Source organism: Notamacropus eugenii, chromosome 2 (genome assembly GCF_028372415.1).
Source record: "Notamacropus eugenii isolate mMacEug1 chromosome 2, mMacEug1.pri_v2, whole genome shotgun sequence".
Lineage (NCBI taxonomy): Eukaryota > Metazoa > Chordata > Mammalia > Diprotodontia > Macropodidae > Notamacropus > Notamacropus eugenii.
In genome coordinates this window covers 354,274,644-354,302,217 of record NC_092873.1, presented here as the reverse complement: position 1 = coordinate 354,302,217, position 27,574 = coordinate 354,274,644, and the positions used below count along the sequence as shown (strand labels likewise).

The following is a 27,574-nucleotide window of genomic DNA, read 5'->3' as shown; positions in this document are numbered from 1 at the left end:
TCTTGAAGCCTTTCTCATCCCTTCACCACCCGTCTTTTAGTGTCTCCCTCTTTCTCCCAGGAAAGGGTGGCATGAACAAGAGGGAGGGGATTGGAGGAAGCCGCTTGGCTCATCGCATCCTGAGTTCTCCGTATTGCTAAGTCTACATAGACCCCATCCCGCAAAACCCTCCTGCCCTGCTCCTCCGCATCTTCGAAATGAACTAGAAAGTTGAGATACCGGGAAAGAACCGAGGACGCCAAACGCGGAGGTTGCGCGAGAAAGAACTGCAGGCAGAGAGAGAATCTGGCCCACTCTGGCCACCGGTTTCTTCCTCTGGCTATTTGTCAAGGTTTTGGTTTTCATTTATTTTTCGTCGTTTCCCTTCCTTGTCGTTTCCTTCATTGTCTCCTTTCCTGTTTTCTTTTCCCCCTTTCCCATGAGCGCCCGCACGAGCACACACACACACACACACACACACACACGCACGCACGACAGGGTCCACCTGGGGCAGGATGCACGAAGGACAGCGCCCAGGGCGCAAAGACCACAGACCGAGGGACCCCCGGTGGGCCCGGGCTCTCCACGGCTCTGCGCTCCAGCCCACCCTTCCACTCCGTGGCCTCGCACCCCTGCCTGAGCTCCTCCCTCTCTGCTGTGTCTTGACACGCGGTCCTCCTCCTAGCCGCTGTCGAAACTGGCACTAAAGAGCCCCCCTCCCTTCCTGGGGGCGGGAGGGGGGGCGCCGGACCGGGGCCCAGGGACTGCTCCTCCTCCGGCAGGCTGGCGCCGAGCCGCCGTCCTCCCTAGGTTGTCTGAGCGATTTAAACCCCCAGGGAGGGGGAACTAGAATCAAAGACTGGGAGGAAATGGTGTGCCCATGTTCTGTGTGCGTACACACGCAGAGACACATACGCACCATGTGCGCGCGCACACGTATACATACACATAATTGGCTATTGAAAATCCATTCCGTTTGGATCGAGCAAAAAGAACCGAGATGAACAATACCGAGGCCGGGTGGACGGGCCGCCGGGGCGAGAGCGGCTCCCCCCGAGCCCCGGGCCTAATCGATAACGTCTGTACAACGTTCCACTTCGAGACTTGATTTCTCGATTTTCCCAGCCTCTGGCGACCGGCTCGGAGCCCAGGCTCCTTCCGGGAGGCGGAGAGGGGGGTCACAGGATTAGTGGGGGCCCGACATTTCAGGGTAACAGGGGCTTGGCGGGGAGAGGAAGAGATAAAGGTGGAAGGCCACGGTAGGTGAGGGAAAGACGAGGGGAGCTGCTCGGGGCCGGAGGAGGCGTGTCCTCGCTTGAGACGGGGGAGCAATTGTGGGGGCCCAACCTAGCCTGCCTCTCCCCCAACCCTCCTCTTCCCCCTCTCTGCAAACACCCTGAAGGAATGAGGTCACGTGGGTGGGGAGTGGGCGGAGCCAACTCTTGTCTGAAGGAAAAAAAGCCATTTTTGTCCCCCCCCCCATCCCCAGTCCCTCCCCTCCCCCTCTTCGTCCCCTCCCCTCCCCTCTCTCCCTCCCACCCTCCCACCCACCCCAAGCCGCTTTCATAAACTCCTTTCTTACGCCAGGTTTCTCCCCTCCCGCCGCTGGAGCGGGAGCCTTGGCTGGGCCCTCTCCCCCTCCCCTCCGTCCCACCCCCCTTTCCCGCGACCCATCGGACCCTGGACCCAGGTAAGCGCGCGCAGACTGCCCCTGCCCTCCTTCGCTCTGGCGCCGGGCCTCGGATGCAGAGCCTCTTTGCCCCTTTATAAGGCTACTGGGGTGGGGGCGGTGGTGCCCCACGGACTGCCCCCCTTTTTCTCCTAACCCCTAGCCCTCCCCGTCTGCCTCTCTTCTCCCCCTTTTCTCTTTTTTCCTTTCCTCTGCTTCCAAGATGGCCGAAGCGGATTCCCTCCCCCCCTTTTTAAACGACTTGTCCTCGACCACCTCCGTCTCTTTAATACCGCAGCCCCCCCCCAATTCCTCTGCCCTAGGGATGAAGTGGAGGGAGGGGCCTGGGAGACCTGGGGGGGGGGGGGGTCTTCGTCCTCTTGACCCTTTCCACGGGCCTTAGAAGCACCAGAGCCCCAGCCCCCAACAGCTCTGGGGAGGGGGGCCTGAGCGCCCCCCCATAGACCCCAGGGATCCGAGACATTCGAGGAGTTGGGGAGGGGCTCCCTGGTTCTTACAGGGCTGGGGGACAGAACGGGGGAATGCCTACACGATTCTGCGCGGGTCGCTCTATGGGATTCTCTACTCCCCCCTCCCCAATATACTGGCTTCTATTCCTCTTCCCCCCAAAGAAAAGACTGGTGTCCATCCTCTGCCTATAAGACACTCCCTTTGCGGGCCCCGCAGAAAGTTTGACTCCAGAGAGGTGGAGACGAACACCCCAAAACTGAGGCCCCACATCTAAGGGCTGGGGGGGTGGGTGGAAAAAGAGGGTTACTTATCGCGATATTTTCCTTCGGTTGTGGCAGAGGGGAGGGGTCTGGAGGGCTAGCCCCTCCCCCACTCCAGAGCTGAGCCTGGGGCTTCCTCCGGTCCCCCACCCCACCCCCAATCTTTTGCCTCCGGCGCCTGGAGCTGTGCGTCCGGCTACCCCGGCACTCACTCCCCCTACCCTTCCTTCCCTTACTGTATGTCCAAAAATGCCTCCAGCCCGCCTCCCCACTTGAGCTTGGGACTGCTCTGGTTGAGGGGGCAGGGGGCGTAAGAGAGTAAGGATGGTGTAGAAATGATCCATAAATATTATAGAAAAGTGTTGTGTCTGCTTTCCTCACTCTCTTTGTCTTTTTCTCAGACTCTGTCTCTCTGACTGTCTCTTACGGCTATGTGTGTGTGTGTGTGTAGAGTTGTACTCCCTCTGTTACCTCTACCTCTGAGGGATCTCTGAAGCCCTCCCAGTGTCTCCCCCCAATGCCTGTATCTCTTTGCCTCTTGTAGTCTCCCTCTTTCCCCATGTTCCCCACGGCCCTATTCCAAATTGTTTTTATTTGGGGAGGGACCACAAAGCTGACATTGGTGGGACTTTCCCCCTCTGGAACCCCTTCTGACCTGTGGGGGTGGGGTTAAGGCCAGTTTGAGGAGGTGGTGAGAAATGAAGAGAGTGGAGTGGAGGGGATTCGTTCATTAGAGAGAGCTAGAGAAGGGTATGCTAGAAGCAAAAAGTCTCTGTCCAAGGTGCAGCTTGGGGTGTGGGGGGTGTTAAATATGAAAGGTAGAGAAAGACTTGGGATGACGGAGCTGTCCTTACAGGAGGAAACTGAGCATAGAAGGCTTACTTGGTTGGTGTGGCCAGATATGGAGGGTTTTCTGGACAGGTGCTCTCTCCTTCCTAGGGTTCTGTTTCCTGGGGAATGGGTGTGTGTGTGTGTGTGTGTGTGTGTGTGTGTGTGTGTGTGTTCGAATATGGTTGCCTTTGTTGAGTAGATCTGTGTCAAAACTTGCCTTGGATTTGGGGGAGAAGTGCACAAAAGGTTAGTATGTGTGTATGTGTATTTCTGGTTATATAGGGTATTATGTCAGGCTCTGTGTGTACAGACCCTTGCTGAGGAGGGAGTGTGTATGTGAGCCATGCATTCATCTGGCAAGGCTTCTTGTGCCTGGCTCAGTCTGTCTCTGGCTGTACATGTGTTCGGGTGTGTCTGGTTCAGTGCGTGTCTGGCCAAATGTATATCTGACCACATCTCCATGTGCATGTGAGACAAAAAGAGAGGAAATGTGATTGAGTGAGTCTGGCTGTGTGTTTGACTGTGGGTCTGATTCTGTCTCCGTGTTGGGTCTTTGTCTGGTGCCACCCTCTGTTGTGTCTCTTGGGTTTGGCACCTTTCTAGGGGGTTCCCTGGATGTCTGCTGACACCACAGCCAACAGGCAGCTAGCACTGAAAAACTGGCAGGACTGGGAACCAGGACAGCAGTCAACAATAGTCTGCCCAGCAGCCAAGGGACTGGGCTGTGGTGGAGAGGGGTAAGGGAATTATAGGAGAGCCAAGAGACTAAGAAATCAACAGCTTCCTTCTCTGGCACAACAGGCGGTGTTGACCAAAGCATGAAGGAGTGGATTTCTTTTCCATAATTCCTGGATAAAAAGCCGGTATCCTGGGGGAAACTGATCAAGGCCTGATTATTTCTTTAAGACAGACTTCTAGGTAGAACAGATTGATGCAACTATTTGCCAATAAAGACTGACAATCAAAATGAAATGGATGAATATTCACAAGAAATGTGATTTTTCTAGATTAACAGAACAGGAAATAGAGTGTTTAGGCAACCCTCTCTTGGACAGATAAGTAAAGAACTATCTCTGCATGGCAACAAAGAGGCATGCCACAGGAGCAGAAATTAGGACTTCAATCAGGTCTTGTCTATGCCCTTCTGCTTGGCATATGACCTTGAGAATGTCCTTTTGGAGTTCAGTCTTCCTTATTTATAACATGGGTGCTGGGGGGAAGGCATAGTAGAAACTAGAGGTTGAACTTGATCCTATCTTCCTTAACCGTAGACATGAGATAAGTGTTTTAAAAGGCAGCTAGGTGTTGGTGTATTTTATAATAGACACTTAATAGCTGTATAATCTTGGGCAAATCCTTAACTTCTTTCAGTCTTAGTTTCCTCATCTGTAAAATGGGGATAATAATAGCACCTATCTCATAGGGTTGTTATGAGGATTATATGAGATTAACAACATGTGAAGAAAGTGTTTTGCAAACGTTAAAGTGATGTGTAAACTCTAGCTATGTAACTTTCTTGGTACCTCGATGGACTTTAAGGCTTCCATCCAGAGGAACCTGTTACCTCTCTCATTCCCTTACTTGCAGGGAGTGCTGTCCATCTCCCATTTGAGGCCCACTGGGATCAGGTGAGGGGGGAGGGAATTGTCACCTCTTTGAGAGCCCTAGACCAAAAGTCAGAAGACCTGGGTTTGCTTCCTGCTGACACTGCTAAGTTGCATGATCTTGATCAAGTCCCTTTTCTAAGTCCAGGCCTCTTCCTTTGTAAGGTAAAAGGTAGGTCAAGATCATGGATTCGGAAACTTTTTTGAGTCATGGACTCTTTGGCAGCCTGTTGAAGTCTAGGGATTCCTTTTTGGAGTAATGTTTTTGAGTGCATAAAATAATATACATAGGATTGTGAAGAAAACCAGTGGTTAGTGAAAATAAAGATGTGATTGTTTTTTGTTGTTTTTCTTTCCCCATTCACGTTCATAGATACCATAAGATCTAGTCAGGCAGCTCTTGGGAATCTGTGCAACGTGAAGGTCCCTTCCAGTCATGACCTTGTATGACAATATGTATGACCTTGAGTGACCTCTGCTGAGACCTAGACATCTCTAGGTCAGGGAACTGGAATTATTTTCATTGGAGAAAAGAAGTAGTGGTGAAGGGAGGAGAGAATCTAGCTATCTTTAAGCATATGAATAGTAATTCTGAGCATGTTGATGTCCAAAGTCTCTTAAGAAAGACCTAAAAAAGACTGAAACCAAGAGAGACTAAGGAGCTGGGGAGCTTTGTGACCTTTGAGGCCAAAGAAAGACACCTGAGAGTGGAGAGGGAGAAAGGAACTATGTGGAGTAGATGGTCTGATTGGGGGAAGGGACAGAGAGACCTACTCTCTCCATCTGAGAGGAGGGGTTCAAAGGAGTATAGACTGATTCTCCATTGACATCCCATTTCTAAGCTAGGTCTGCTGGGTTTGACTTCGAAGCTTTCTCCTTTTCATTTGCTCTTTCTTCCTCGATCAGTCTGCAGTTTTAGCTTCGGTACCCCTCCCACCTCTTCTCCGCTGTCCTAGCCTCCACTCTCTCTCCTCCCCCCATAGACCCATCTCAGTAGCATCAGGGGAGAGATTAGGTGTCAGGTGTGTGGGGGCCCTGAGGCCCAGAGGTGGGGAGGGGGCAGGGCCAAAGGCTCTAATACTTATAAAGGCTCCTGTTTACTGTACCTCTTGGCATCCTGCCTACATGGCTCTGCAGGTAACCATGGAAATCAGGGAGGGAACCAATCAGCATCTCTTAACTCCCTCCTCCCCATAGGTAAATCTGAGGCCCCTCTGAATGGCGGGGACTAGGGACATGATGGGAAAGTAGGAAACAAATTCTAAAATCTGGGGAGGAGAACAAGGCCATAGTGGAAGCAGTTATGTTCATCTGAAGCTTTGAGGGGGAGAATAGGGGCGTGATTAACATTCTTAGCTGGCTTTGGCCTCAGAGCAGAGGTCTGGATGACTCCACTGGGGCTCCTGGTCATGAACCCCATAGCCAGGATGCTAGTGTGTCTCTTGATGGAAACTACCTTGATATATGCATTTAAAGCAAGAGTCTGTTGTTTTGGAAACACAGCCAGTGTTTGAATGAGGTGGCTGCGTTGGTGTGGGGAGTCTGTGGATTTATGTGTAAGGGAAGGAGAACCTGAGGAGGTGCTAGTGTAAATAAAATAATGATGACAGCAGCTCTGACTTCATAGGGATGCCAGGCCTCAACTTCCGCCCCTTCACTCCTGACATAGGGGCAAATATCCACACAGACAGACAGGTAGACACTGAGACTTTCTTTTCTCTCTCCAGATACTGGAATGAAGCACCATAGGGCAGTGGAAAGAGTATTTTATCTGAAGTCAAGGGACCCGGCTTCTGGTCACACACACGCACACATACACACATACACACACATACATACACGTGTGTGTGTTTGTGTGTATGTAAAACTAAAGGGTTAGACTAGAACAGAGGTTCTTAACCTGGGATCCACAGACCTGGGGTGGGGGTGGGGGTGTTTGTTGATAGATTTCAGATTGGCAAACCTGAATGGGAAGAAAATATCTTTCTATATTCACCAATCTTAAATGTAGCATTTCCTTCAGTTATGAATTTGAAGGAAAACATCATTCTGAAAAGGGGTCCATAGATTTCACCAGATTGCAGAGGGGTTCATAAGAACAACAAGAAAAATGGTTAAGAACTAATCAATGAGAAGGTTCTCCAAAGTATTCTTCCCACCTCTGAATCTTTAATCCTGGGATCTTAGATATTAATATGTAGTTATCTTGTCAGAAATGGAGTTACTATAAAAATGATCAAACAGCTAAGATCTCACCAAGGTCCCTCCTGGCTTTACGTCTATGACAGTTTCCTGTGACCCAGGAAAAGAGGGAAGACTGGTATTTATGCCTGGGACCTGGGAGTACCTCGTGTCCTGTTTCTTTAACCTGGATAACTGGCTGTATATTTTTGCCTCTGAATGAATATGTGTCTCTGTCCATATCTGAGCATGTCTGAACACCAGTGTGTCTGTATGTATCTGTGTGTTTGTGTGTGTGTGTGTGTGTGTGTGTGTGTGAGAGAGAGAGAGAGAGATTGTGCCTGTTATACATGGCTTTCTGTGTCTGCTTACGGCTCAGTGTTTGCCTGTGTGTCTCTCTCTTTTTTACCATCTTTGCATCTCTCTCTGTCTTTGGTCCTCAGTCTGGACTTTTTCCTTTCTGGGTCTCTTTGCTCTTTGGGCCCTGGCCAACCTCATCTCTGGAGTCTCTATAGAAACCCTCTGCTCTTGCCTATGAATGTCTTGCCCTAGAAAAACCAAGTGCTATGGTTTTAGAAGTCTTTCCTGAATGAAGTGATGGCAGGGAAGGAGGGCTGGAGCAAGAAGGGGTGTGAAGGGGATGAGGTCTGCAAGGGTTATACACAGCCTACTCTGACTTTACACACTGGAGTTTTTCTAGGATGGGGGATGAGGTTCGGTAACTTTCTCCTGTTCACATTTGAGATGTGATTTCTGAAGGGAAAAGAAAACAAATCAGGAAATTGCCCTTGGGATATTGACACCCTCCCCACCAATGGCTCCTAGGCTGAGCCCATCTTTGGGAGAGAGAATGTCTTCTGTGGTTGCTTCAAGCATACATTAGGGAATTCCAGAACCTTAGACTTGGGAAGGACCTTAGGATACACTTGGGCCTACCCCTGTTATTTAAAATTTTCCATTTAATAAATGGTTATTAAGTAGCATATATTAATTATTTCTCTTTATGGCTCTAGTTAGTTGTACAGTCAAAATTTGAATCCAGGTCTGTCTCCCGTACCCTGTAACTGCCCCTACCAGTACTAGGCAGAGGGGGTCACCAGTGGGTGCTGGCACATGCTCTGTGTTTGTCTGGAGAGATGTAAGGGGGAAGGGCATTCATTGGTGCGAAACATGAGATATTTTTCTAGGGTATAAAGTTGGTTACTCCTTGTCCATATAGCAGGAGACTTGGAGCACAGGTAGTTGTGGTTTTTGTCCATCACCTCTCTCTGCCTCCCTGCCCCCTTTTACCTGCAGGGGCCCATCTGGTCTTGGGAAGTGGTCCAGAGGAAGACAAAGGCATTATCTCTGCCCTCAGAGAGCTACTTGTCTGTAGCTAAGGTGCTTAGGAAGGGAGGGAGACATCCAGGATGCAGACAGGAAGATGTGTACAAATGAGTGAACTGTGGTCATCAGGGCAGGAGATCAGGGAAGGGATGAAAGGAGTAGAACCTATAAGGAATTAGGAAAAACTTCTTATAGAAGGAAGTCTGGAACAGGACTGGGAATGGATAGAAGGAACAGAGCAGGAAGAAAGGGAAGGGAGGGGGGCAGGGGCTCAGAGAAAGGCATTGGCCAGAGAAAGTGAGGTGTGGAATGGGAACAGGTTTGGTGCAAAGATGGAAGTTGGGAGGGGAGACTGAACTTTGTGGAGGGGCTCAGGTCATGGATTAATTGTTAAAATCTGTTTACTGAAGCTGACATTATAGGACATAAAAGGAGTGCTGGATTTGGCATCCGTTCATCTGGCTTCCTGTCTTTCTACTATGATCGGTGAGACCCTGGACAGATCATTCATTTCTCTAGACATCACTTTCCTTATCTGTAAAAGGAGAGTTGAAGTAGGTGGTTTCTGAAGTCTCTTCGAACTTGAGATCTATGATCCTATGATCTCCAAGTTTTCTTCCAGATAAATGTGTGTATATAAACATACACAGAGCCATACATTTACTGTTATTCAATTGTATCAGTCATTTCCAACTCTTTGGGATCTCATTTGGGGTTTTCTTGGCAAAGATACTAGGGTAGCTCCCCATTTTCTTCTCCAGTCTATTTTACAGATGAGGAAACTGAAGCAGAGTTAAATGACTTGCCCAGGGTCACACAGCTAGTAAGCGTTTGAGTCTGGATTTGAACTCAGGAAGGTGAGTTTTCCTGACTCTAGGCCTGGCACTCTATCCACTGCACCACCTAGCTGCCTATATCCATCCACGCGCGTGCGCATGTGTGTGTGTGTGTGTGTGTGTACACACATGTACTTTTACATACATTTATATACACAATATGTATATACAAATGTGTATATATAACATATATACATCTGTGTGTATGTATCTATATATATGTACATACACACACACATATGAATACCAGACTGACACAGTCACATCAGCCAGAAGAAATTTTGCTTGTTCAAACAGGGAGAAACAGAGTCAGATTGCTCTGAATACTGAACTCCAGGAAAGATCTCAGAAGACCTTTGCGATCTCTTAGTTCACCATCCACCTCCAGCTAGAGGACGCTTTCTGTCATCTAAACCAACTCTTTCCATCTTTAGTTTTGTTCTGAACACAGGGGGACCTTGCACCCGTCTGTTCCCATTATCTTCCTGGGACATCCAGGTGTCTAGTCCCTAGGGTGGGTTGTGTGCAGGTGATGGTGGGGAGAGACAGTGGAAGGGCCCAGGATTCCATCTGCCTGTCTCTAAGCTTCCCCTGGCTCAGTGTTCCCTTTCTTTCCCCAGGACAGCACTCCCCCTCCTTTACCCAAGCATCATGCATCGGACAACTCGGATCAAGATTACGGAACTGAACCCCCATCTCATGTGTGCCCTCTGTGGGGGATACTTCATTGATGCCACCACCATTGTAGAATGTCTGCATTCCTGTAAGTGGGGGAAGGGGCTGAAGGTGGTGACTCATCTTCATATGATAGGTCATCCTTCCCAGGAGTTGGTAGGAGGAAGTGCTGGGCTGATGAAGAGACTTAGTCTCTGCCTTCAGTCTGATGGAAAAGACCTCACCCCAGGCCCTTGGGGAGAACTAGCTGTGACATAGTGGAGAGAAGCCAGAGGCTAGCTTCAGAGGACCCAGGTGTGAATGTGAGTTCTGCTGATTGCCACTTGGGCAAGTCTTTTTCCTCCCTGGGTCTCCGTTTCATTGACTATAAAATGAGGGGAGTTGAAATTTGGACTGGATGACCTCTGAGGTGCCTTCCAGGTCTCCATGATCCTATAATGGGAAAGACTAGATTTGGTCTAAGGCTATGCATCAGATTCTAAGATTGCCAAGGCAGAGACAGATGCTAATGAATAGGGTGTAAAGGACAGATGGGAACAAAGTGTCTTTAAAGCAGCATTCAGCCCGTGATGGCAAGGGAACGATTAAGGAAAAGGGGGATCTTCCTCTATTCGAGGAAGGCTTTCTGAAGGGGTTTACCTTGTCTAGCCACTCTCTAGCTGCAGGCTCTCTAGGGTATTGGACCACATGTTACACCCACATTTGGCCTCAGTCTAGCAGTTCCTCAGGAGGGAAGATGAATATCTTGGCCAAGACCCCTCATCCCATCCCATACATGAGAAGAGAAAGTTAATGTAGCAGGCATGGAAGATGGGTTGGCTGTGGGGTTACTCCTGTGTTGAAGCCAGGGCTCTTCCTAACCTCCTCCACTCTTCCTCCCCCAGTCTGCAAAACCTGCATCGTCCGATACCTGGAGACCAACAAGTACTGTCCCATGTGTGACGTACAGGTCCATAAGACACGTCCGTTGCTGAGCATCAGGTGGGGCCCGGAGACAGTAGGAGGGGCTGCCATCCCCTTCCCTTCCAGTCTCCTGCCCTGGGTTCTTCTCTCCTCCCTCTCACTGTTTACTCTGCCTGTCCTCCCTCACCCCTCATCTGGCCACTTTGCTGACTAAGGGACCCCCAAATGGGGGGGGGGGGGAGTGTGAGTCAGGAAAGAGCTTAAGAAATTGCCAGGGAGGGATAAATTCTTGGGATTTGGCTTGTAATTCAAGACACAATGGCCACGTGTCCAATGACCACAGAGGACGAGTGCCATCAGAGAAGGGGTTTCCAGGGCCCAGAGAGATGGGGAAGGGCTTTGGCTTCTCTTGACAAGTGGATTCACGGATCTCACCACTTGTGACATCTTTTCCAGGTCAGATAAAACCCTTCAAGACATCGTATATAAACTAGTCCCTGGACTTTTTAAAGGTACGGGCCATCCTTGCTTCCTCCCTCCCTCCCTTGAACCTCAACCTCCCCTCCTTCATTTCCTTGAATATCCCTGCACACCTCCTCACGCTCACAGTCAGCTTGCCTTCTCTTTCCTTCCAGATGAGATGAAACGTCGGCGAGATTTCTACGCAGCCTACCCTGTCACCGAAGGTGAATGTTTCTCCTCAGTCCTGGGCTGAGTAGGTTGGGGAAGGGTGGGAAAGCGGAAGCACACGTGTGTATGTGTCAGACTCTCTCTCTCTCCCTAATTCCCCACCAAGACCCTGTCCCCACCACGGCATGACTTGGGTTTGGTCCTCCCCCACACTGGGCTGAGTGAGTATGCCTGCCAAGAAAGGAGACCTGTTGAGTATGCCAGTCCAGAGCCCTGGTGCTCCAGCAGAATGTAAGCTCTCTCAGGGCAGGGACTGTTCTCTTTTTTGTCTCCACATCCCCAGGGCCTAATTCTGTGTCTGGTACAGAGTTGGTGCTTAAATATTTTGGTGAATTAAAATGAGTTTGGGAAAGTGGGGAGGAGTGGCGAGTGTGGGCCCCCTTCCTGCCCCACCCCAAGGCTGAGGATCCTTCCCCCAACCTTTCCTGCCACTCACTCTGCTCCGTTCCCCCCTAGTCCCCAATGGCTCCAATGAAGACCGAGGCGAGGTCCTAGAACAGGAAAAGGGGGCTCTGAGTGATGATGAAATCGTCAGCCTCTCCATTGAATTTTACGAGGGTGTCAGGCAAGTCCCTTGTCCCTGCTCTGGTCTGGGGGGACCTGGAAGCTGGAATAGATCAGGATACCTGCCCGGGTCCCAAGGGCTTTTGTTTTTCCTGCTCCTTAGCTGGAGTTTCTTCATTCTCTCCCACATCCGTGGGATTTTCAACTCAGGGTGGGAATGTTTCTGATAATGAGCCCCCTCCCTGGAGGGATCAGGACGGGGTTGGGAAGGGACCCCCTCCCTCTCCTGGGATTTCCTGGCTTCATTCCTTCACCCAACAGGGACAGGGAAGAGAAGAAGGGCGCCCTGGAGAATGGGGACGGGGACAAGGAGAAAGTGAGTGCTAGAGGCAGAAGGGAAGAGTGGGGTGGGACTGGGGTGGGGAGGGGAATCACTGGAGGAGACTGCAGTGTTGTTCCTTCCCTCCTCCTGCCTTGAACCCTTCTGTCCCCTCCCTTTCTCCCAGAAGACAGGGGTGCGGTTTCTGCGATGCCCGGCAGCCATGACAGTCATGCATCTTGCCAAGTTTCTTCGTAACAAGATGGATGTGCCCAGCAAGTATAAAGTGAGTTGACCTCAGGAGCCCCAAGCGACTGTAATCACATGATGGATGCTGTGTCTGTGTGCCGGTTCATGTGTTTATCTTCTTTCTCTACAGCCTGGTTGGCTATAGTGGCTTTCCTTGGTCCCTCTAGATCTCCCTAATGCCACTCCAAGTCTGATGACCTTCCCTTGTGCTCATTTGTGCCCCTAGAGGACTGCTAGGGAGATAATGCTGTATGCCAGGGGTGGCCAGCCAAAGATGGCATGATGGGCTCCTTTAGTTTGGGGATCTTATGTATGTTTTGTGAGGAGTCTTTCTCATAGGGCAGGACTATTTTGAAAACAGTAGAACCAAGTTTTATCTAAGCAAGGTATTTGACAGGGCCTCTCATAATATCCTTGTAAACATGATAGAGACATGGGCTGAATGATTGCATGGGTAACTGAGGGGACCCATAGAATGGTAAATATCTCTTTCAGCCTTCAGGGAAGTCTCTAGTAGAATGCCACAAGGCTCTGCCTTTACCTTTGTTGTATTCAACATTTTTTTGTATCACTGATACAATTGATGATGAATCAGGATCTGAAGATATCAATGGACTAAAATGACCGGATCCAATCTAATAAGATGTAATTTAATAGGGAAATTTACTTTTGCTTGACTTTGCAGATTTGTTATGAGAGGTTTTTTTTAATTTTGGGGGAGAAAACAAATGCAAATTAAAAAAAAGGATAAAAGTTTTAAAAAGAAAAAATGTGAAATTCAATAGAAATTACTGCACAATCCTACAATAGGGTTAAAATACTCAATTGTACAAGTATGGAATCAGGAAAACATGTCCAGATGTAATTTCAAATGACAGAGGCCTGCGGGGTTTTTTCAATGGACTGTAAGAGCTTACAAGCCCATAAGTGTTTTTTTTAAGCTGCCCTGATTTTAATTAATCAAATAGAATCATTAAATCATCATTATTAATCATGTGTAGAACTAGAGTGTCCAGAGCAAGAAAAATAAGTGTCCCTCTGTCCTGGTCAGACCAAATCTAGAGTATCCAGTTTTGGGCGCCACAATCTGGCAAGGACATGACAAGCTGGGGCCTATGTAGAGAATGGTGACTGTGATGGTGAGCAAATGAATGAATGAATGAATGAAGCATTAAGTACAAACTACTTGCAATGCTCTGTGCTAAATGCTGGGGACACAGAAAAAATCAAGATGGGTGCGCATTCCAATAGCTCACATTCTAATAAATAGACTCCAAAATGACAAATGGAAATTATCTGAAAGGACCTGGGAGTGTTATTTATTCTGGAGAAGAGATGGCTGTCTGGGAAGGCTGGGGCATTCAGAGCTGTTTTTAAGTATTGAAAGGGCTGTCCTTGCGAGAGAAGGATTACATTTGTTCTTCCTGGGTGCCTAGACAGCCAAACCAGGGATGATGGGAAAGAGGCAAATTTTAGTTCCATTTAAGAAACATTAAAAATCACGTGCTGCATAACCTGTATTGGATTGCTTATCATCTTAGGGAGCCATGTGGGGAGAGAAGAAAAGAATTTGGAATTCAAAACTTTTAAAAAAATGTTAAAAATTATTTTAACATGTAATTGAGGGATATTTTAAAAAATTAAATGCTTTTTCATGCAAAAAAAAAACCCCAAAACACGTGCCTTCCTAACAATTAATAATACTTAAATGGAATGAGTGGCCTTAGGAGGCAGTGGGCTGGATGACTTTATTGGAAACATCATAGAAAGGCTTCTTCTGTAAATATTGGTTAGACTAGGTGGCCTCTGAGGTCTCTTCTATCTCAGAAGAGAATTTTAAGATACTTGTTTGCTTCTTCCTATGAGAAGTCTGGTAAGCTTAGAACCCGTTTGAGCAAAGCTCTGTCCCCTTGGGCAGGTCATGATGTCCATCCTCTGCTTCCCCCCTCCTCCCTCTCCTGTTGTTGGTGTTTCCCCAGGTGGAGGTGCTGTATGAGGACGAACCTCTGAAGGAGTATTATACACTCATGGACATAGCCTACATTTACCCTTGGAGACGGGTGAGCATTCAGGATAGCTGGGAGGGAGTGGGGAGGCAGGCAGGGCTGGAGGAACTCACTCAACTAGAACTGAGTTCTTTCTTTCACCCTCATTCCTTTTTTCCTTCATTTTCTTGGTGTCTCAGTGTCTGTTTCTATTTTTGGCTGTTTTTGCTGATTCCTCTCCCGTCTTTGTCCTCCCTCACCTTCCCTTCTGTCTTCTCTTGGTGCTGATGTTTTGTTCTCGGGGTGAGGCACGTAGGGCAGGAGAGACTTTGGCCCCTGACCCTCCCTTTCCTTCCCTGTTTCTCTCCTGGCTCCCCTCCCTCCCCGCTGCAGAATGGCCCTCTCCCCCTCAAGTACAGAGTCCAGCCAGCTTGTAAGCGGCTTCCGCTGCCCACTGTACCCGCTCCGTCAGAAGGCACCAACACCAGCGGGGCGTCTGAGTGCGAGTCGGTCAGCGACAAGGCCCCCAGCCCCGCCACCCTGCCTGCCACCTCCTCCTCCCTGCCCAGCCCTGCGACTCCCTCCCATGGTTCGCCCAGCTCTCATGGGCCTACCACTACCCACCCAGCCTCCCCCAGCCCCACATCTGCACCAGGGGGCACCACCACCAATGGCGGCACCTCGAACTGCCTGCAGACACCGCCATCTACCAGCAGGGGGCGCAAGATGACTGTCAATGGTACCCCAGTGCCCCCCTTAACCTGAGGACTAGGGCTTTTTACCCGATTTGTGCAGCCTCACTTCTCTACCCCCTCCCCTTTTTCTTGACTTCCCCTCTTCCCTCCTTGACTCAAGCTCCCTCTACCCCACCCTGAGGGGGGTAGAGGGAGGGGTTGGGTTTTATAAATAAATCTATCTATATATATATGTGTACATAGGAAAACCAAATATACATACTTATTTTCTATGGACTAGCCAGATTAATTTAAAAGCTGCAGGAAACAAGAGACCTTACATGTATGTGTGTGCAGGTACGGGTGTGGATTCTGTGTGTTTGGGTTTTCTTCATTCATTTTTAAGGGAACTGCATGATTTACTCTGGCTCCTTCCCCTTTGGGATTAAACGTTTAGCTGGGAAGGGGAAGGGAGGTAGAATTTGGGGGCTGGCCTGCCCCTTCCTCCTGCTCTCCCCTCTCCTGCAAGAACAGGTGGAGGTGTGGATCTGAGTGCCTCTGTCCCATTCGGGGTCCCCCTCCTCAGAGACCCCCCAAGTTTTGGGTAGCCCCAAGTCCTGTAAGTTTAGCACACCCCGGGGCCGCAGAGGCAGCTTTCCAAAATGGAGTGTGATCATAAAGGGGAGGAGGGGGTGGGGACGAAGGTGGGGAGAGCTCCCTTCATTGCTCCCCCCCACCCCTGTGCTTAACGTAGGGAGCTTTTCTCAGACAGTGCCTTTTGCAAATGCGGTTTGTCCTTCGGTTCTGAGGGGGAGATCCGGAGGGGTGGGGGCAGTAGTTCCCAACCTCTCCCCTCCCTCCTCTCCTTCCCCAGCCTTGTAGCTTCTGTGGGTAGATTAGAATCTTTTTCCTTTTGTTTGTGCCCTTTTTGGCATTTATCTTGCTGAAGGAGAGAACCTGAGGGAGGAGGAGGAAAGGAGGCATCAGAAGCTCCTGAACCTACCTGGAAGCTTTTCCAGTGTGGACACTCTTCCCCTCCCCACCCCTCACTCCCATTCTCCTTTTGCCAGGGGTTAACTGAGGCTGCAAGTGAAGTCCATATTTGGGACTTTTTTGGGAGAGGGCATTTGAACCTCACACAAAGCACACTGATCCCAGACTTGGGAAAAGTCCCTGGGAGGGTCAGCAGTCCCCCTCCTCCTCCCTCTGCCCAGGGCCCCAAGTTCAGGACAGATGTAAAGGGGGATCTCAAAGCACAAGACAAAGGTAGGATTACCAGGGTCCCTCTTTCCTCAGATTGAACAGACACCCTGGTTTGAGGTGGGGTGGGTTAGGGTTAGCCCCATCCGGTGAAAGGCTGAATGACTTTGTTACAGGGCTGGGTTGGACTCCTCCGATCAAGCAACCCTAGCTTGGCCCTGTCACTCCTCTGGTGTAAATAGTGAGAAGGTGGGATGGGGTAAGGAGGCAGGGCACTGATCCCTGACTCTTCTGTAGGGGTACAGTCAACCAAATGGCTTTGTCTGTGTGCATCCTGTCCTTGTTGCGGGTCCTGTGATTTGTGTGTGTTTCCTCTCTCCCTCCCTCCCCCCTGCCTTGGCATTTGTACGACTAATCAGCTTTGTAATAAATGCTGCAGATTCTCCTTGGGCTTGTTCATAGTTTTCTTTGGTGGGGGGCGGGGGGAGGTGGCTTATGATGGGGAGTCCATTGTCAAGCAGGGTCCTTTAACCCTCAGTCTGACAACTACCCTTACCCACCCAACAGTCAAAAAATAAGGAAGAGCAGCTATCCCCATTCCCCCATGGAAGCACTGGAAAATTCATTAACCCCCACCCCCCCCACCATCTATAAGGTTTGCAAAGCATTCTGTGTTCATAAACTAAGCACTGGAAGGGATCTCAGAATTCAGCTAGTCTGACCTCATTTTACAGATGAGGCAATTGAGGCCCAGAGAGGTCAAGGGACTTACACAGCTAGTGAGTAGCTAAGAGGGATCTGAAACTAGGTCTTCCTGACTCCCAAGTCTAGCATTCTATCCAGTGCTCTGGGCTGCTTCTCAAAGACCTAACTTAGCCTAGCCTCACTAGAGTCCTGTGAGGTAGCTATTTGTTAGAAACAAAAGTTGAATCTAAGCTATTCCCTGGGCTAATTCTCTTGCCACTTATCCCTACTAAATGCCTAGTGTTTTGTTCATACTTCAGTTTCCTAGGCCCAGAATTCAGGATTTTAATTCTAGAATTGGCCCATGGGGTGTTGTGGGATGTCTGACAAGCAAGGGAATAAGGGGACAGAGCTGGTGAACCTTGAAACTGTTACTATAATTAGTAGTGTCACTGCTAGTATTATTGTTTACATAGTGTTCAAGTTTGTACAGCACTTGACAAATAATCAATTTGATCAACTAAGTGCACTTCAGCAGCCCAAACAAGCATTGGGCCAAGCACCATGCTAGGCACTGGGGATACAGGCTGAATGAAGATAAAACTCCCGATTGTAAGGAGCAGACGTAACTTCCAAAGCCAAAGGAAGAAGAGGCAGAGGCAGGGGGAGATGGATTTGGATGGGGTGTGGAAAAAGGACTTTGGAAATGGAATACCCATACTGCCCAGTGAAACGGAACCCAACTTTACTACTGGGAGTGGTAAAGACAAATCTTTACGCCTTATCAACAAGCTTGTTCCTGTGTATCAGCCAGCGATAAGTGTTGATGTTACAAAAAAAAGGCCACTAAAGGAGAAACATTCTAACATAAGCCTCAGTTTCCTTGTGTGTCAAATGAGGGGATCGGGTAATTGGCTGACATATAATGTTAGGAAAACGTTATAGGGGAGAAAGAAATGTATCAGGCCACCAGTCCTGGAACTGGATTTTCCCTCCTCTCACATTGATGAAAATTAAGAAAAAGCAACACATTGAGAAAAACCATTATATTTAATGGTGACAGACAGGGGTGAATACATGCTCCTGGGTTCTGTTTGGGGGAGGGGCCCATGGAACTTCATACTCTGATAGGTCAAGAGATCAAATCCAGGGAATGACACCAAAAGCCTCCTACCTATGGAGGAGACACAAGCTGAGCCTAGTCCCAGGTATGGAGGAATAGAAGGGTCTTAGGAGGATGTCCTAGTGGGATGGCAGTCAAGGCCTCCAAAGTGCCTGGAAGGGAGGCCCCCATGCTGCCAACCCGAACCCAAGATATGCTGGTCAGAGCGGGGAACCCTCTTGGGCATTCTGTATTCGTTCACTCTTGTGAGTACCGTCACAATACGGAGGCTTCAGGGTTGCCTTGCAGGTGCAAAGAAAAGCTGAACGGTCTTCTTCAACTTTGAACTTGAGGGGGAACAGGCCTGTTCTTTGGAAGAGGTGGGAGCCATCACAGTAGGGCTACAGGAGAAAAGAAGGCTATAAACACAACTACTCAAGGCCTGTGCCTTTCAGGTCCCTGTGCTGGGTGCTGAGCTGGGATGGGGAGGGAGAACCAGAGCAGGACTGAAACCAGCCCCGGGTTGGATGAGGAAGACAGAGTAAAGGAGTTATCCAGTCAAGTTATGGAAGTTGGCTGGGAATGGCTTCTTGGGAATACTGAATGTTTTCAGAGATGGGGAGAGGTAAATGAATTGATAAGAAAGGGGGAAGATTAGGAAGGTTGGGTCCCAACAAAATCAGGACAAGCTTAGGAATGACTTACAGCCTGTATCTGCCCTTCTCCCCTTCTGCCCCTTCCAGAAAGGTTCTCCTGGGGTAGGGAGGGTGGAAGAAAGAGAAGGAGGCAGGGATAGCCTTCCCTGGGGCGGGGGTGGGGGATGGACCCAGAGCATGCCAGGGATACCCAATACCTATTCAAGATCCTACCTGGTTCTTACTTCGGCCACACACACACCATCTATAGGTTTTCCCTGCCTTCAGGGATACCTTGATGGGTGTTTTCTGAGCAATCACAGGTTTCTTCCTTGGAAACCATTTTTCCTATGAATAAAGAAGGAAGGGATAAGTTTAATAATTTTTACACAAAGTAGGCCTTTTTTCTATTCTTTCAATTTATTGAGTTTTTAAAAATTATTTTTATCCTTTCCAACCCATTCCCCCACTAAGGGAAAAATTTTTTGCCTTATCACAAATATGTTTAATTAAGCAAACCAAAATTTCATACTGGCCATGTCTAAAGATGTATATCTCATTCTGTGTATGAGTCTATGACCCCAGTCAGGAGGTAGCACGTTTCAACACTGGTCCTCTGCAATCAGGGTTAGCCATTGCTTTGGTCAGAGTTCTTAAGTCTTTCTAAATTTTGTCTTTACAGTGTAATTATTGTACAAATTATTCATTTTTATTTTTTCTAAATGTTTATATTTTATTTTTTAATTATATCTACCAATTTTAGCATTTTTTTAAATTTTGAGTTCCAAATTCTCTTCCTCCTTCCTTTTCTTTCCCTCCTCTCTCCTTGAGAAGGTAAGCAATTAGATATAGATTATACATGTGAAATCATGTAAAACATTTCCTTATTAGCCATGTTTCAAAAGAAAACAGACCCAAAATACAAAAACAAAACAAATAGAAGACCACAAGAAAAATTAAAAAGTATGCTTTGATCTGCATTCAGACTCCCATCAGTTCTTTCTCTGGAGGCAGAGAGCATTTTTCATGAGTCCTTTGGACCTCTTGGATCATTATATTGCTGAAAGCGGCTAAGTCATTCACACTTGATCATTGTATAATGCTGCTCTTGTCATGTATAATGTTCTGGTTCTGCTCACTTCACTTTGCATCGATTCATGGAAGTCTTCCCAGGTTTTTTGGATACCAGACTGCCTCATTTTCTTCTAGCACAGTAGCGTTCCATCACAAGCACCTACCTCAACGTGTTCAGTCATTCCCCAATGGATGGGCATCCCCTCAATTTCTAATTCTTTGCCACCACCAAAAAAGCTGCTATATTTTTTTACATATGGGTCCTTTTCCTTTTGATCTCTTTGGGATATAGACATAGTAAGGGGCACTGCTGGGTCAAAGGGTATGATAGCCCTTAGGGCATAATGAATTTGTTTTTTAAGTAGTTTGATAATTACTTAAACATAACTGGCTTCCTTTGTATTTTACACATTTTAAACCAGTATTCTAAGAAGGGATCCCTATGCTTCATCAGCCTGCCAAAGGGATCCATGACATCCAAGAACCCTGATACAAAGATCTAAGGTGTGCTTTCTATACATATGTATGTGTATATATGTACACATGCACATACATATGTATATACACGGCATCACCACAGCAACCCTCTAATTGAGGTGCTATCATGATCCCCATTTTTACAGCCCAGGAAGCCGTATCCGAGACAGGAATGACATCTGGGTTTTCCTTATTCTAAATTCTGGATTCTAGCCATTACTAGCTACTTCAAGGGAAGGAATGTATGTGGATACTTACTAGCCAAGAGGAGAACACCCTGGTCTGCTTCCACCTCAGCTCTGCACTCTGGTGGAAGGGCTGGGGACAGGAACAGTGGGGAAAAGATTAGAAAGAAAAATAAAATAAGTTTTTAAAAGTTGATCCTGGGGCTTGTTTCTCCACCATCCTCACTACTCAAGGCTGAGGAAAGGAAGGAAGAGGCAAAGGGGAGAGAAAGAAGCCGAGATAAGAGGAAAGGAGACCAGAAGACGGTAAAACAAAAGGATAAAGTAAAGGGAAGAGGATTTCCAGAACGGTGTGAGAAGACCGGAGGGCAGCTAGGTGGTGAAGTGGATAGAGCCCTGGGGCTAGAGTCAGCTGGGATGTCAGAATGACCCTGGGCAAGTCATTTCACCCTGTTTGCCTCAGTTTCCTCATCTGTAAAACGAGCAAGAACCCACTGCAGCAACTTTGCCACGAAAACCCCAGAATGGTTCACGAAGGGGCAGGCACGACAGAAAATGACCTGAGAAGACCCAAGGGAACTCAGGAATGGGAGGCAGAGGGGCCAGAAGAAACAGGGGAGCCCCGGGGAGCGCAGCCCGCCCGCATTTTACAGCCCGGCAGAGGTGGGGTGACCCGCCCAAGGTCAGACCGGCAGGAAGGAGCAGCCCCGGCGCGGCACGGTCTGGGGTCGGGGTCAGCGCTGTCCTCCCCGGCCTGAGGATCCCTCCGAGGGCCTCCAGCACCACCCCGTTTTACAGTGGAAGAAACTGGGGCAGAGGGGAGCGGGGGGAGGGGGGCAGGGAGAAACACTGAGGACGAGGGACGGCGGGGAGAAAGGGGTTTAAGGGATGGGGAGGAGGGAGGCCCGGGGGGCAGGATCGGGGGCTGGGGGGTCTGGCAGCCTGTCCCGCTCCGGTGGGCGCCGCTCACCGCCGCACGGCTCCACACGGTCCGCAGCCCAGCTACCGCGCCGGCCATGGTCATCCTGCACCGCGGGCCCCGCCCCCGGGCCTCGGGCCCCGCCCCCGGGCCTCGGGCCCCGCCTCCGGCCCGCGGGCCCCGCCCCCGGGCCTCGGGCCCCGCCTCCGGCCCGCGGGCCCCGCCCCGTGGCCGGGTCACCTTCCCCGCCGGCCTCCCCGAGCTGTGTCAGGCTCTGCCGCGGGCGCGCTGGGGATGCGCCCGCCCCGCGCCAGGCGCCCGCTCCCTCGGCGCACCGCCCCCTTCCTGCGGGAGGCAGGCGGAGCGAGGCCGCGCAGCCCCGGGCACCAGCTGTTTTCCTGGGCGGGTCGCGCCCCACCCTAAATCTGGGCGGCCGAGCGCGGAGGTTGCCAGGGGAGCCGGGCGGGAAAGGCTCTCTGCGCGCACTCGGTGCGGCCGTCTGCAAAGCGTACGCACTTTGAAATGCGAGATGCGCCTGCGGGGCGCCAGAGCCGGGCACGGCCCGACGTCTTCGGCGGCTCCCTGCGACCTCCCCAGGACAGTTCTCGGAAGCGCTGGAGGCTCTGCCAGCCTTCCGGCCCTAGCCCACATGGTGCCCGCGCACACCGCAATGTCACGTCACCGAGGCTGTGTGCCAGGGACCTGGGAGACCCCCGAGCGCGGCGCTGCACCTGGGGCGCAGGAACGACCCCGCATCCTTCTCTTCACTTGCGGGAACACTCCCCTGGCCTTTCAGCTAGGACCAGGGCACTCGTTCTGTTCTGCTGGAGGCGGGAAGACCCCTTCGAATCTTGTCGACCCGCACTAGCTTAACCTGTCTGCCTCAGTTCCCTCATCTGTAAAATGGAGTTACTAGAAGCACCTGCCTCCCAGGAAGAATCAAAAGAAACTGGAGAGATGGTGGATAGATAGATGAGATAGATGACAGCTAGAATAGATCGATGATAGACAGACAGACAGATAGATGAGATGCATGTACATAATACAACATACTGTTTAGTCGTTTTTCAGGCTTGTTCGACCCTATTTGTCCTTTTATTGGCAAAAACACGGGAGTGGTTTGCTATTTCCTTCTCCAACTCATTTTACAGATGAGGAATCTGGGGCAAACAGGGTTTAAGTGACTTGCCCAGGGTCACACAGCCAGTAAACGTCTGAGGCCGGATCTCAACTCAGGTCTTCCCGACTCCAAGCAGGGTGCGTTATCCACTGGACCAGCTAGCTGCCCACAATGCCATATATATATACTCGTATGTACACCTTTTACTCATATGTACACATATAGTCTACTCATGTATACATATATGCACACATGTACATATGTATCTCCCCCTACAAGGCTATTATTATGTACTCAAAATACTTCGCCACCAAAGCCCTCGGCACTGTCAAACAATCCAGCGTTAGAAACTGACCTGATTTGCTCAGCGGAAAAGACTTTAAAGCAGAGGGATTATCCTCTACCACTGCACTGCAAAGACCATGGGATTTTTCCATTTGGATGGTAGTTGAAATCTTCCACATGGCTTGTCTTCCCCATCAGAATATGAGCTCCCCAGTGTTGTGCATATAGTAAGCGCTCGATCAATGCTTCATTCGTTCAAAATCCTTCAGTGGTTCCCCACTACTTCCACATTAAAGTTTTGATTCCTGACTCCAATTTAACGCCACCTACAATGTGGTTGCAACCTCTCAGTCCAAACTGACCTCTTTCTAGAATCCTTGGGTTCAAAGGTGGGAGGCATCCTTTCTAGTGGAGCCCTCTTACAGTGGAGGAAAGCAAGAACCCAAGAGGCAAAGTGATTTCTCCAAGGCCACACAGGTAAGTGTGGACCCAGATGGCTCCCTGATGATTTGGCATGACCCTCCCTCACTTAAATCCAGTTTCCTTGCATATCACCTCCCAGACATCACATCCTCTTCCAGAATGAAGACAAACAAGTAAGTTGCAAAACCAGCTTTAGGACAAAGATCCTCAACTCTTATCTTTAACTGATATAGCCTAAGGCAAGGGTGGGGAATTTTCAGCCTTGAGGTCCGAAAATTTGGCCCTCTTAATTGAATCCAAACTTCATCGAACAAATCCCCTTAATAAAAGGACACCACTGGAGACCTCAAGGACAAAGTTTCCCCATCCCTGGCCTAAGGCCTTTGAATTTGCCTAATCTCTTGTTACCAGTTCTCTAGTTTGGAGACAGCTAAGCCCTCCTCAAGGCAGAAAAGTTAGGTACTAGCAGTAAGCAGGTCGCTTGGAAGCCCTCAAGGTGTTTAATCACTCTATCCAGGGAGCATTAGCGAAGTTTCTGGCACACTAAATGGGCCTTTAATCAATGCTTACTGAATTTGATTTCCTGCCTGTACAAAGGGTGGGAAAACTGAGGCTGTGTTGCGTGCATATACTGGCTGATGAGCAAACATGCTGTTGGAAAACAGAGTACATACTAGCTAAGCAAGGGCCAACCCTGACTGATAATAATTATTATAATATAATAATAATAATGTTCAGTTATTTCCATGACCCCTTCATGACCCCTTTGGGAGTTCTCTTGGCAAAGATACTGGAGTGGTTTGCCATTTCCTTCTCCAGTTCATTTTACAGATAAGGAAACTGAGGCAAACAGTAACTTGGCCGTGTAGTAAAAGTGTCTGGGGCCAAATTCGAACTCAAGAAGTTGAGTTTTCCTGACTTCAAGCCCAGCACTGCCACTGTAACCGCCGCTGGTCCATTCTGCACACTAAGTTTTGCAAAACACTTTTAGACCTAGTCGATGTGTGTGGCCAGACAGTTTTTCTTTTTTCCTCTTTTTCTTCTGTGTTTTAAAGGTTAAGGGGAAAGATGTATTGGGAAAGGAAGGTGATATTAAAAAAGAGAGAGAGGGAGACAGCCATACAAATTTAAACAAACAGGGGTGGGGGGTGGAGGAAAGAAGCACTTTAGTCCTATGAATTAGATGTAGAAGTAGAATCACTAACATTTTAGAGCCCTTAGACATCCTCTAGTTCCATCCCCCCTCCCCATTTTATAGATGGGGAATCTGAGGCCCAGATAGGGGCAATGACTTGACCAATAAATTATTCAATAAACGTTTATTAAATACCTATTATATATTTATAAATACCTACCTACACAGGTAGGACTATGAACTCAGGTTCTCTGATGTGAGACAGATGCTGTTTCTGATAAGTGGTTATCAGAGCTAAAATTTTAACAAACCCATGTCTTTCTGATTTACAAGTAGAGGGTACTTTCCTCCAAACCGCACTGGCTCTGAGTATTGGCCCTCCTTGCCTGGCAGAGGGTCAAGGCCTGAGCATCACTGCAGCTACATCCTGTGGACCAGGCCTCTTGATTAAGTGAGAGGCAACCCTAAAGAAAGAAGGCCAAATATGAGTTTGGGCTGGGCATGTTAATTCATTGCCGCAGCCATAGACGTTTGGGTGTCCATATGACCTCTAACAACCAATTACTATTTTTTAAATCTTTTTTAATCAATATCTTTTGTTTTTATATCGTGTTTAATATATTGCTCCTCCCTCCCCTTCCTAGAAAGTCAAAGTTCATTAGACTGTGAGGTCCTTGGGAACAAGGATCCTTTTACCAATCTTTGTATCCCTGGGGCTTAGTTCAGTACCTAGCACATAATAGGTGCCTAATAAAGGCTTATTGACTGACCTTCCTTGTATCAAAGTAAGAGAAAAAGGAAATAGCTTGGCCAAACCATACAACATGTCAATTGCCTCTGACCACAAATACAATATTCCACATCTGTAGCTCCCCATCTCTGCACAGAGGGAAAAGAAATGCACTTCTCAATTCTTCTCTTGAGCCAACTTGACAACCGGTTAACAGGGATTGAGTACAGAGGCATCAATCCAGGAGTAAGCCCTAAGTGCTTATCTTTCTCCGACCTGTAAGAGAAAAAGGAAATGTTTTAGGAGCCCCAAGTGAAATCAGGACACTCAGGCATGGGAGAGATTCTTATGATTTGGGAGCAAAGAAGGCTGCGCCTTTAGAGAAAGGGAAATCCTGGAGGGGAGATAACAGGAAAGTCATTGCAAATGGAAGCTAAGCTGTTAAGTAGGGGTTACAGTTCTATAAGCTATGACTGTAGGCAACACAGGATTCCATAGGACCATCATCCAATGTGCTAATAGGATACAGAAGTGGAAGAGGTCTTAGAAATGATGTAATCCAACCTCTCCAATTTACGGAGGAGGAGTGACTTGCCCCATGTCACATAAGCTATCATAAGTAGTAGAGGTGAGATTTGCATCATCCACTTCAAGTCTAGTGTTATTTCTTCCACCCCATACTGCATCCTTTCTTATCAAAGTCTTTGGTTTCTCAGTTCACCTTCTCCATATTCCCATTAATTCTCAAATATAACAGGAACTACTTGTGAGAAGATTTGGATTCCTTTCACCAGCTGTATGCCCTTGGGAGGAAGTAAGGAGGAAAGAAAGAAGGAAGCAAAGAAAGAAGTGGTTCCATATTCTCCTATGTGCTGTCTCATTTGATCCTCATGATCACCTTGGGAGGTAAGTGCTATTATTAGCAATATTTTACAATTGAGGAAACTGAGGTAGACAGAGGTTAGATGACTTTCCCAGGGTCATACTCTAGGCCCAGCACTCTATCCATTGTGGCACTTAGCTCCCTGTATAAAATTATGTATATGAAAGTGTATAGTGCTGAGAACTTTACTAGTATTTTTACATGAGTAAATAGAAGAAGTGCACTTGTTTTTATAGGAATTAACATGACTGGGACACATCTATTCCCACCTGTACTGGTAGACTCTACTGTTGGAGACTGCAAAAGAAGTAGGAGACTATGAGAAGTATCCTAGAGGAACTTCTGAGCCTATGAAAATGATAGGAAAACATACCAATATTAATGGAGTTATGTATCATATAATCTCAAAGTCAGGGCTAGAAGGGACATCAGAGAGCATCTAGTCCAAAATATCTTGTTTTACAGAGGAGAAACTCATGTAATACACATCCCTCTCTTTTTCAATTAATCGGTAAGCAGTCATTCTCTACTAGGCCTATGAACATACCAGGAGAGAAATAATTACCCCCTGCTCTCGAGGAACTTACATTCTATCAGGAGAGACAAAGTATACCTACATAAGTATGTACACAGTAAATACAAGCTAAAAGTTTGGTAGTTAGGGAGGTTGGACAAGGGATCAGGAAAGGCTTGGTGTAGAAGGTGGTATGTGAGGGAGGCTACAGAGGAAGGAAGCAAGATAAGATGGAAAGAAGGAAAGAATGTGTTAAGTGCTTACCTTGTATACAGTCCTGTGTTTTGATGAATGACTTTAAAGTCTGAGCTGAGAAGTTATCTGCTCCTATCTCTTGTCTTTGCTCACAGTGCTTCCATTCCTAGAATATACTCTGGACCTCCCACCCTACCCTCAAGGAGATAATCTACTTAATACTTCTGTTGTTTTGAGTTTTTTTGACAAAGATATTAGAGTGGTTTGCCATTTCCTTCTCCAGCTCATTTTACAGATGAGAAAACAGAGACAGAGTGAAATGACTTGCCCAGGGTTACACAGCTAGTAAGTGTCTGAGCCTAGATTTGAACTCAGGAAAAGGAGTCTTGTTGACCCCCAGGCCCAACACTCTATTGCACCACCTAACCACCCTCAGTACTAAATACTGTATTATATATTATACTACATATACTAAAAATTAACATTCAATAGTCAAGGAAGTCAGATCAATATGTTTGCTTCTGTTTAGGGGCATGACCATGTACTGCCCTCAACATCTTGAGAAAGTCATCTACATTCGGTGCTACTTAAAATGCCTCCACTTCCCTCTCATTCAATTCTAAAGCCTCTGCAATCTAACTTCTAACATCTTCTTCATTTGACTTCTCCAAATTACTGTCTGATCTCTTTAATTGTCAACTCTAATAGCTTTTCTCTCTCTGGCAATCTGGGTTAAGTGAATTGCACAGGGTCACACAGCTAGCGTCTGGGGCCAAATTTGAATTCAGGTCCTTCTGACTGCAAGACTGGTGCTCTATCCACTGAACTACCTAGCTGCCATGGTTTCTTTCTTCTCT

The 27,574-nt window shown here is 48.2% G+C and overlaps 2 protein-coding genes across 6 annotated transcripts; one reads left to right on the top strand and one right to left on the bottom strand.

Annotated features, from left to right (window-relative positions):
• Positions 1-1,449: 1,449 nt before the first annotated feature.
• Positions 1,450-16,801, top strand: PCGF2 (polycomb group ring finger 2). 5 transcript variants are annotated; one of them, XM_072646250.1, is made up of 12 exons: positions 1,550-1,669; positions 8,732-8,807; positions 9,083-9,178; positions 9,778-9,920; positions 10,717-10,813; positions 11,192-11,247; positions 11,371-11,421; positions 11,882-11,990; positions 12,251-12,305; positions 12,436-12,534; positions 14,477-14,557; positions 14,876-16,801. In XM_072646250.1, the coding sequence occupies exons 4-12, from the start codon at positions 9,809-9,811 to the stop codon at positions 15,245-15,247; spliced, it is 1,032 nt and encodes a 343-aa protein (XP_072502351.1). In that variant the 5' UTR covers positions 1,550-1,669; positions 8,732-8,807; positions 9,083-9,178; positions 9,778-9,808; the 3' UTR covers positions 15,248-16,801. The 5 variants fall into 5 exon arrangements, with proteins under 5 accessions (XP_072502353.1, XP_072502350.1, XP_072502351.1 ...); XM_072646251.1 differs by lacking the exon at positions 9,083-9,178 and having other exon boundaries at positions 1,556-1,669; XM_072646252.1 differs by lacking the exons at positions 8,732-8,807; positions 9,083-9,178 and having other exon boundaries at positions 1,450-1,669; positions 12,439-12,534.
• Positions 16,802-18,071: 1,270 nt separating this feature from the next.
• Positions 18,072-21,590, bottom strand: CISD3 (CDGSH iron sulfur domain 3). Its single transcript, XM_072646254.1, has 4 exons — positions 21,484-21,590; positions 20,587-20,646; positions 19,012-19,125; positions 18,072-18,543 (listed from the first exon to the last, which is right to left on the bottom strand). Exons 1-4 carry the CDS (start codon positions 21,535-21,537, stop codon positions 18,364-18,366), a joined length of 408 nt encoding a protein of 135 aa, XP_072502355.1. The 5' UTR covers positions 21,538-21,590; the 3' UTR covers positions 18,072-18,363.
• Positions 21,591-27,574: the final 5,984 nt, after the last annotated feature.

Bases quoted from the DNA above. Each gene is read 5' to 3' on its own strand.
- PCGF2 (XM_072646249.1), top strand. From the start codon at position 9,809: ATGCATCGGACAACTCGGATCAAGATTACGGAACTGAACCCCCATCTC. The intron at 11,248-11,370 runs GTACGGGCCATC...CTTTCCTTCCAG, and splicing joins AGTCCCTGGACTTTTTAAAG to ATGAGATGAAACGTCGGCGA. The intron at 12,535-14,476 runs GTGAGTTGACCT...GTGTTTCCCCAG, and splicing joins ATGTGCCCAGCAAGTATAAA to GTGGAGGTGCTGTATGAGGA.
- CISD3 (XM_072646254.1), bottom strand. From the start codon at position 21,537: ATGACCATGGCCGGCGCGGTAGCTGGGCTGCGGACCGTGTGGAGCCGT. The intron at 20,647-21,483 runs GTGAGCGGCGCC...TCCTGTCCCCAG, and splicing joins CCGTGTGGAGCCGTGCGGCG to CCCTTCCACCAGAGTGCAGA. The intron at 18,544-19,011 runs GTAGGATCTTGA...TTTCTCCTGTAG, and splicing joins GTGGCCGAAGTAAGAACCAG to CCCTACTGTGATGGCTCCCA.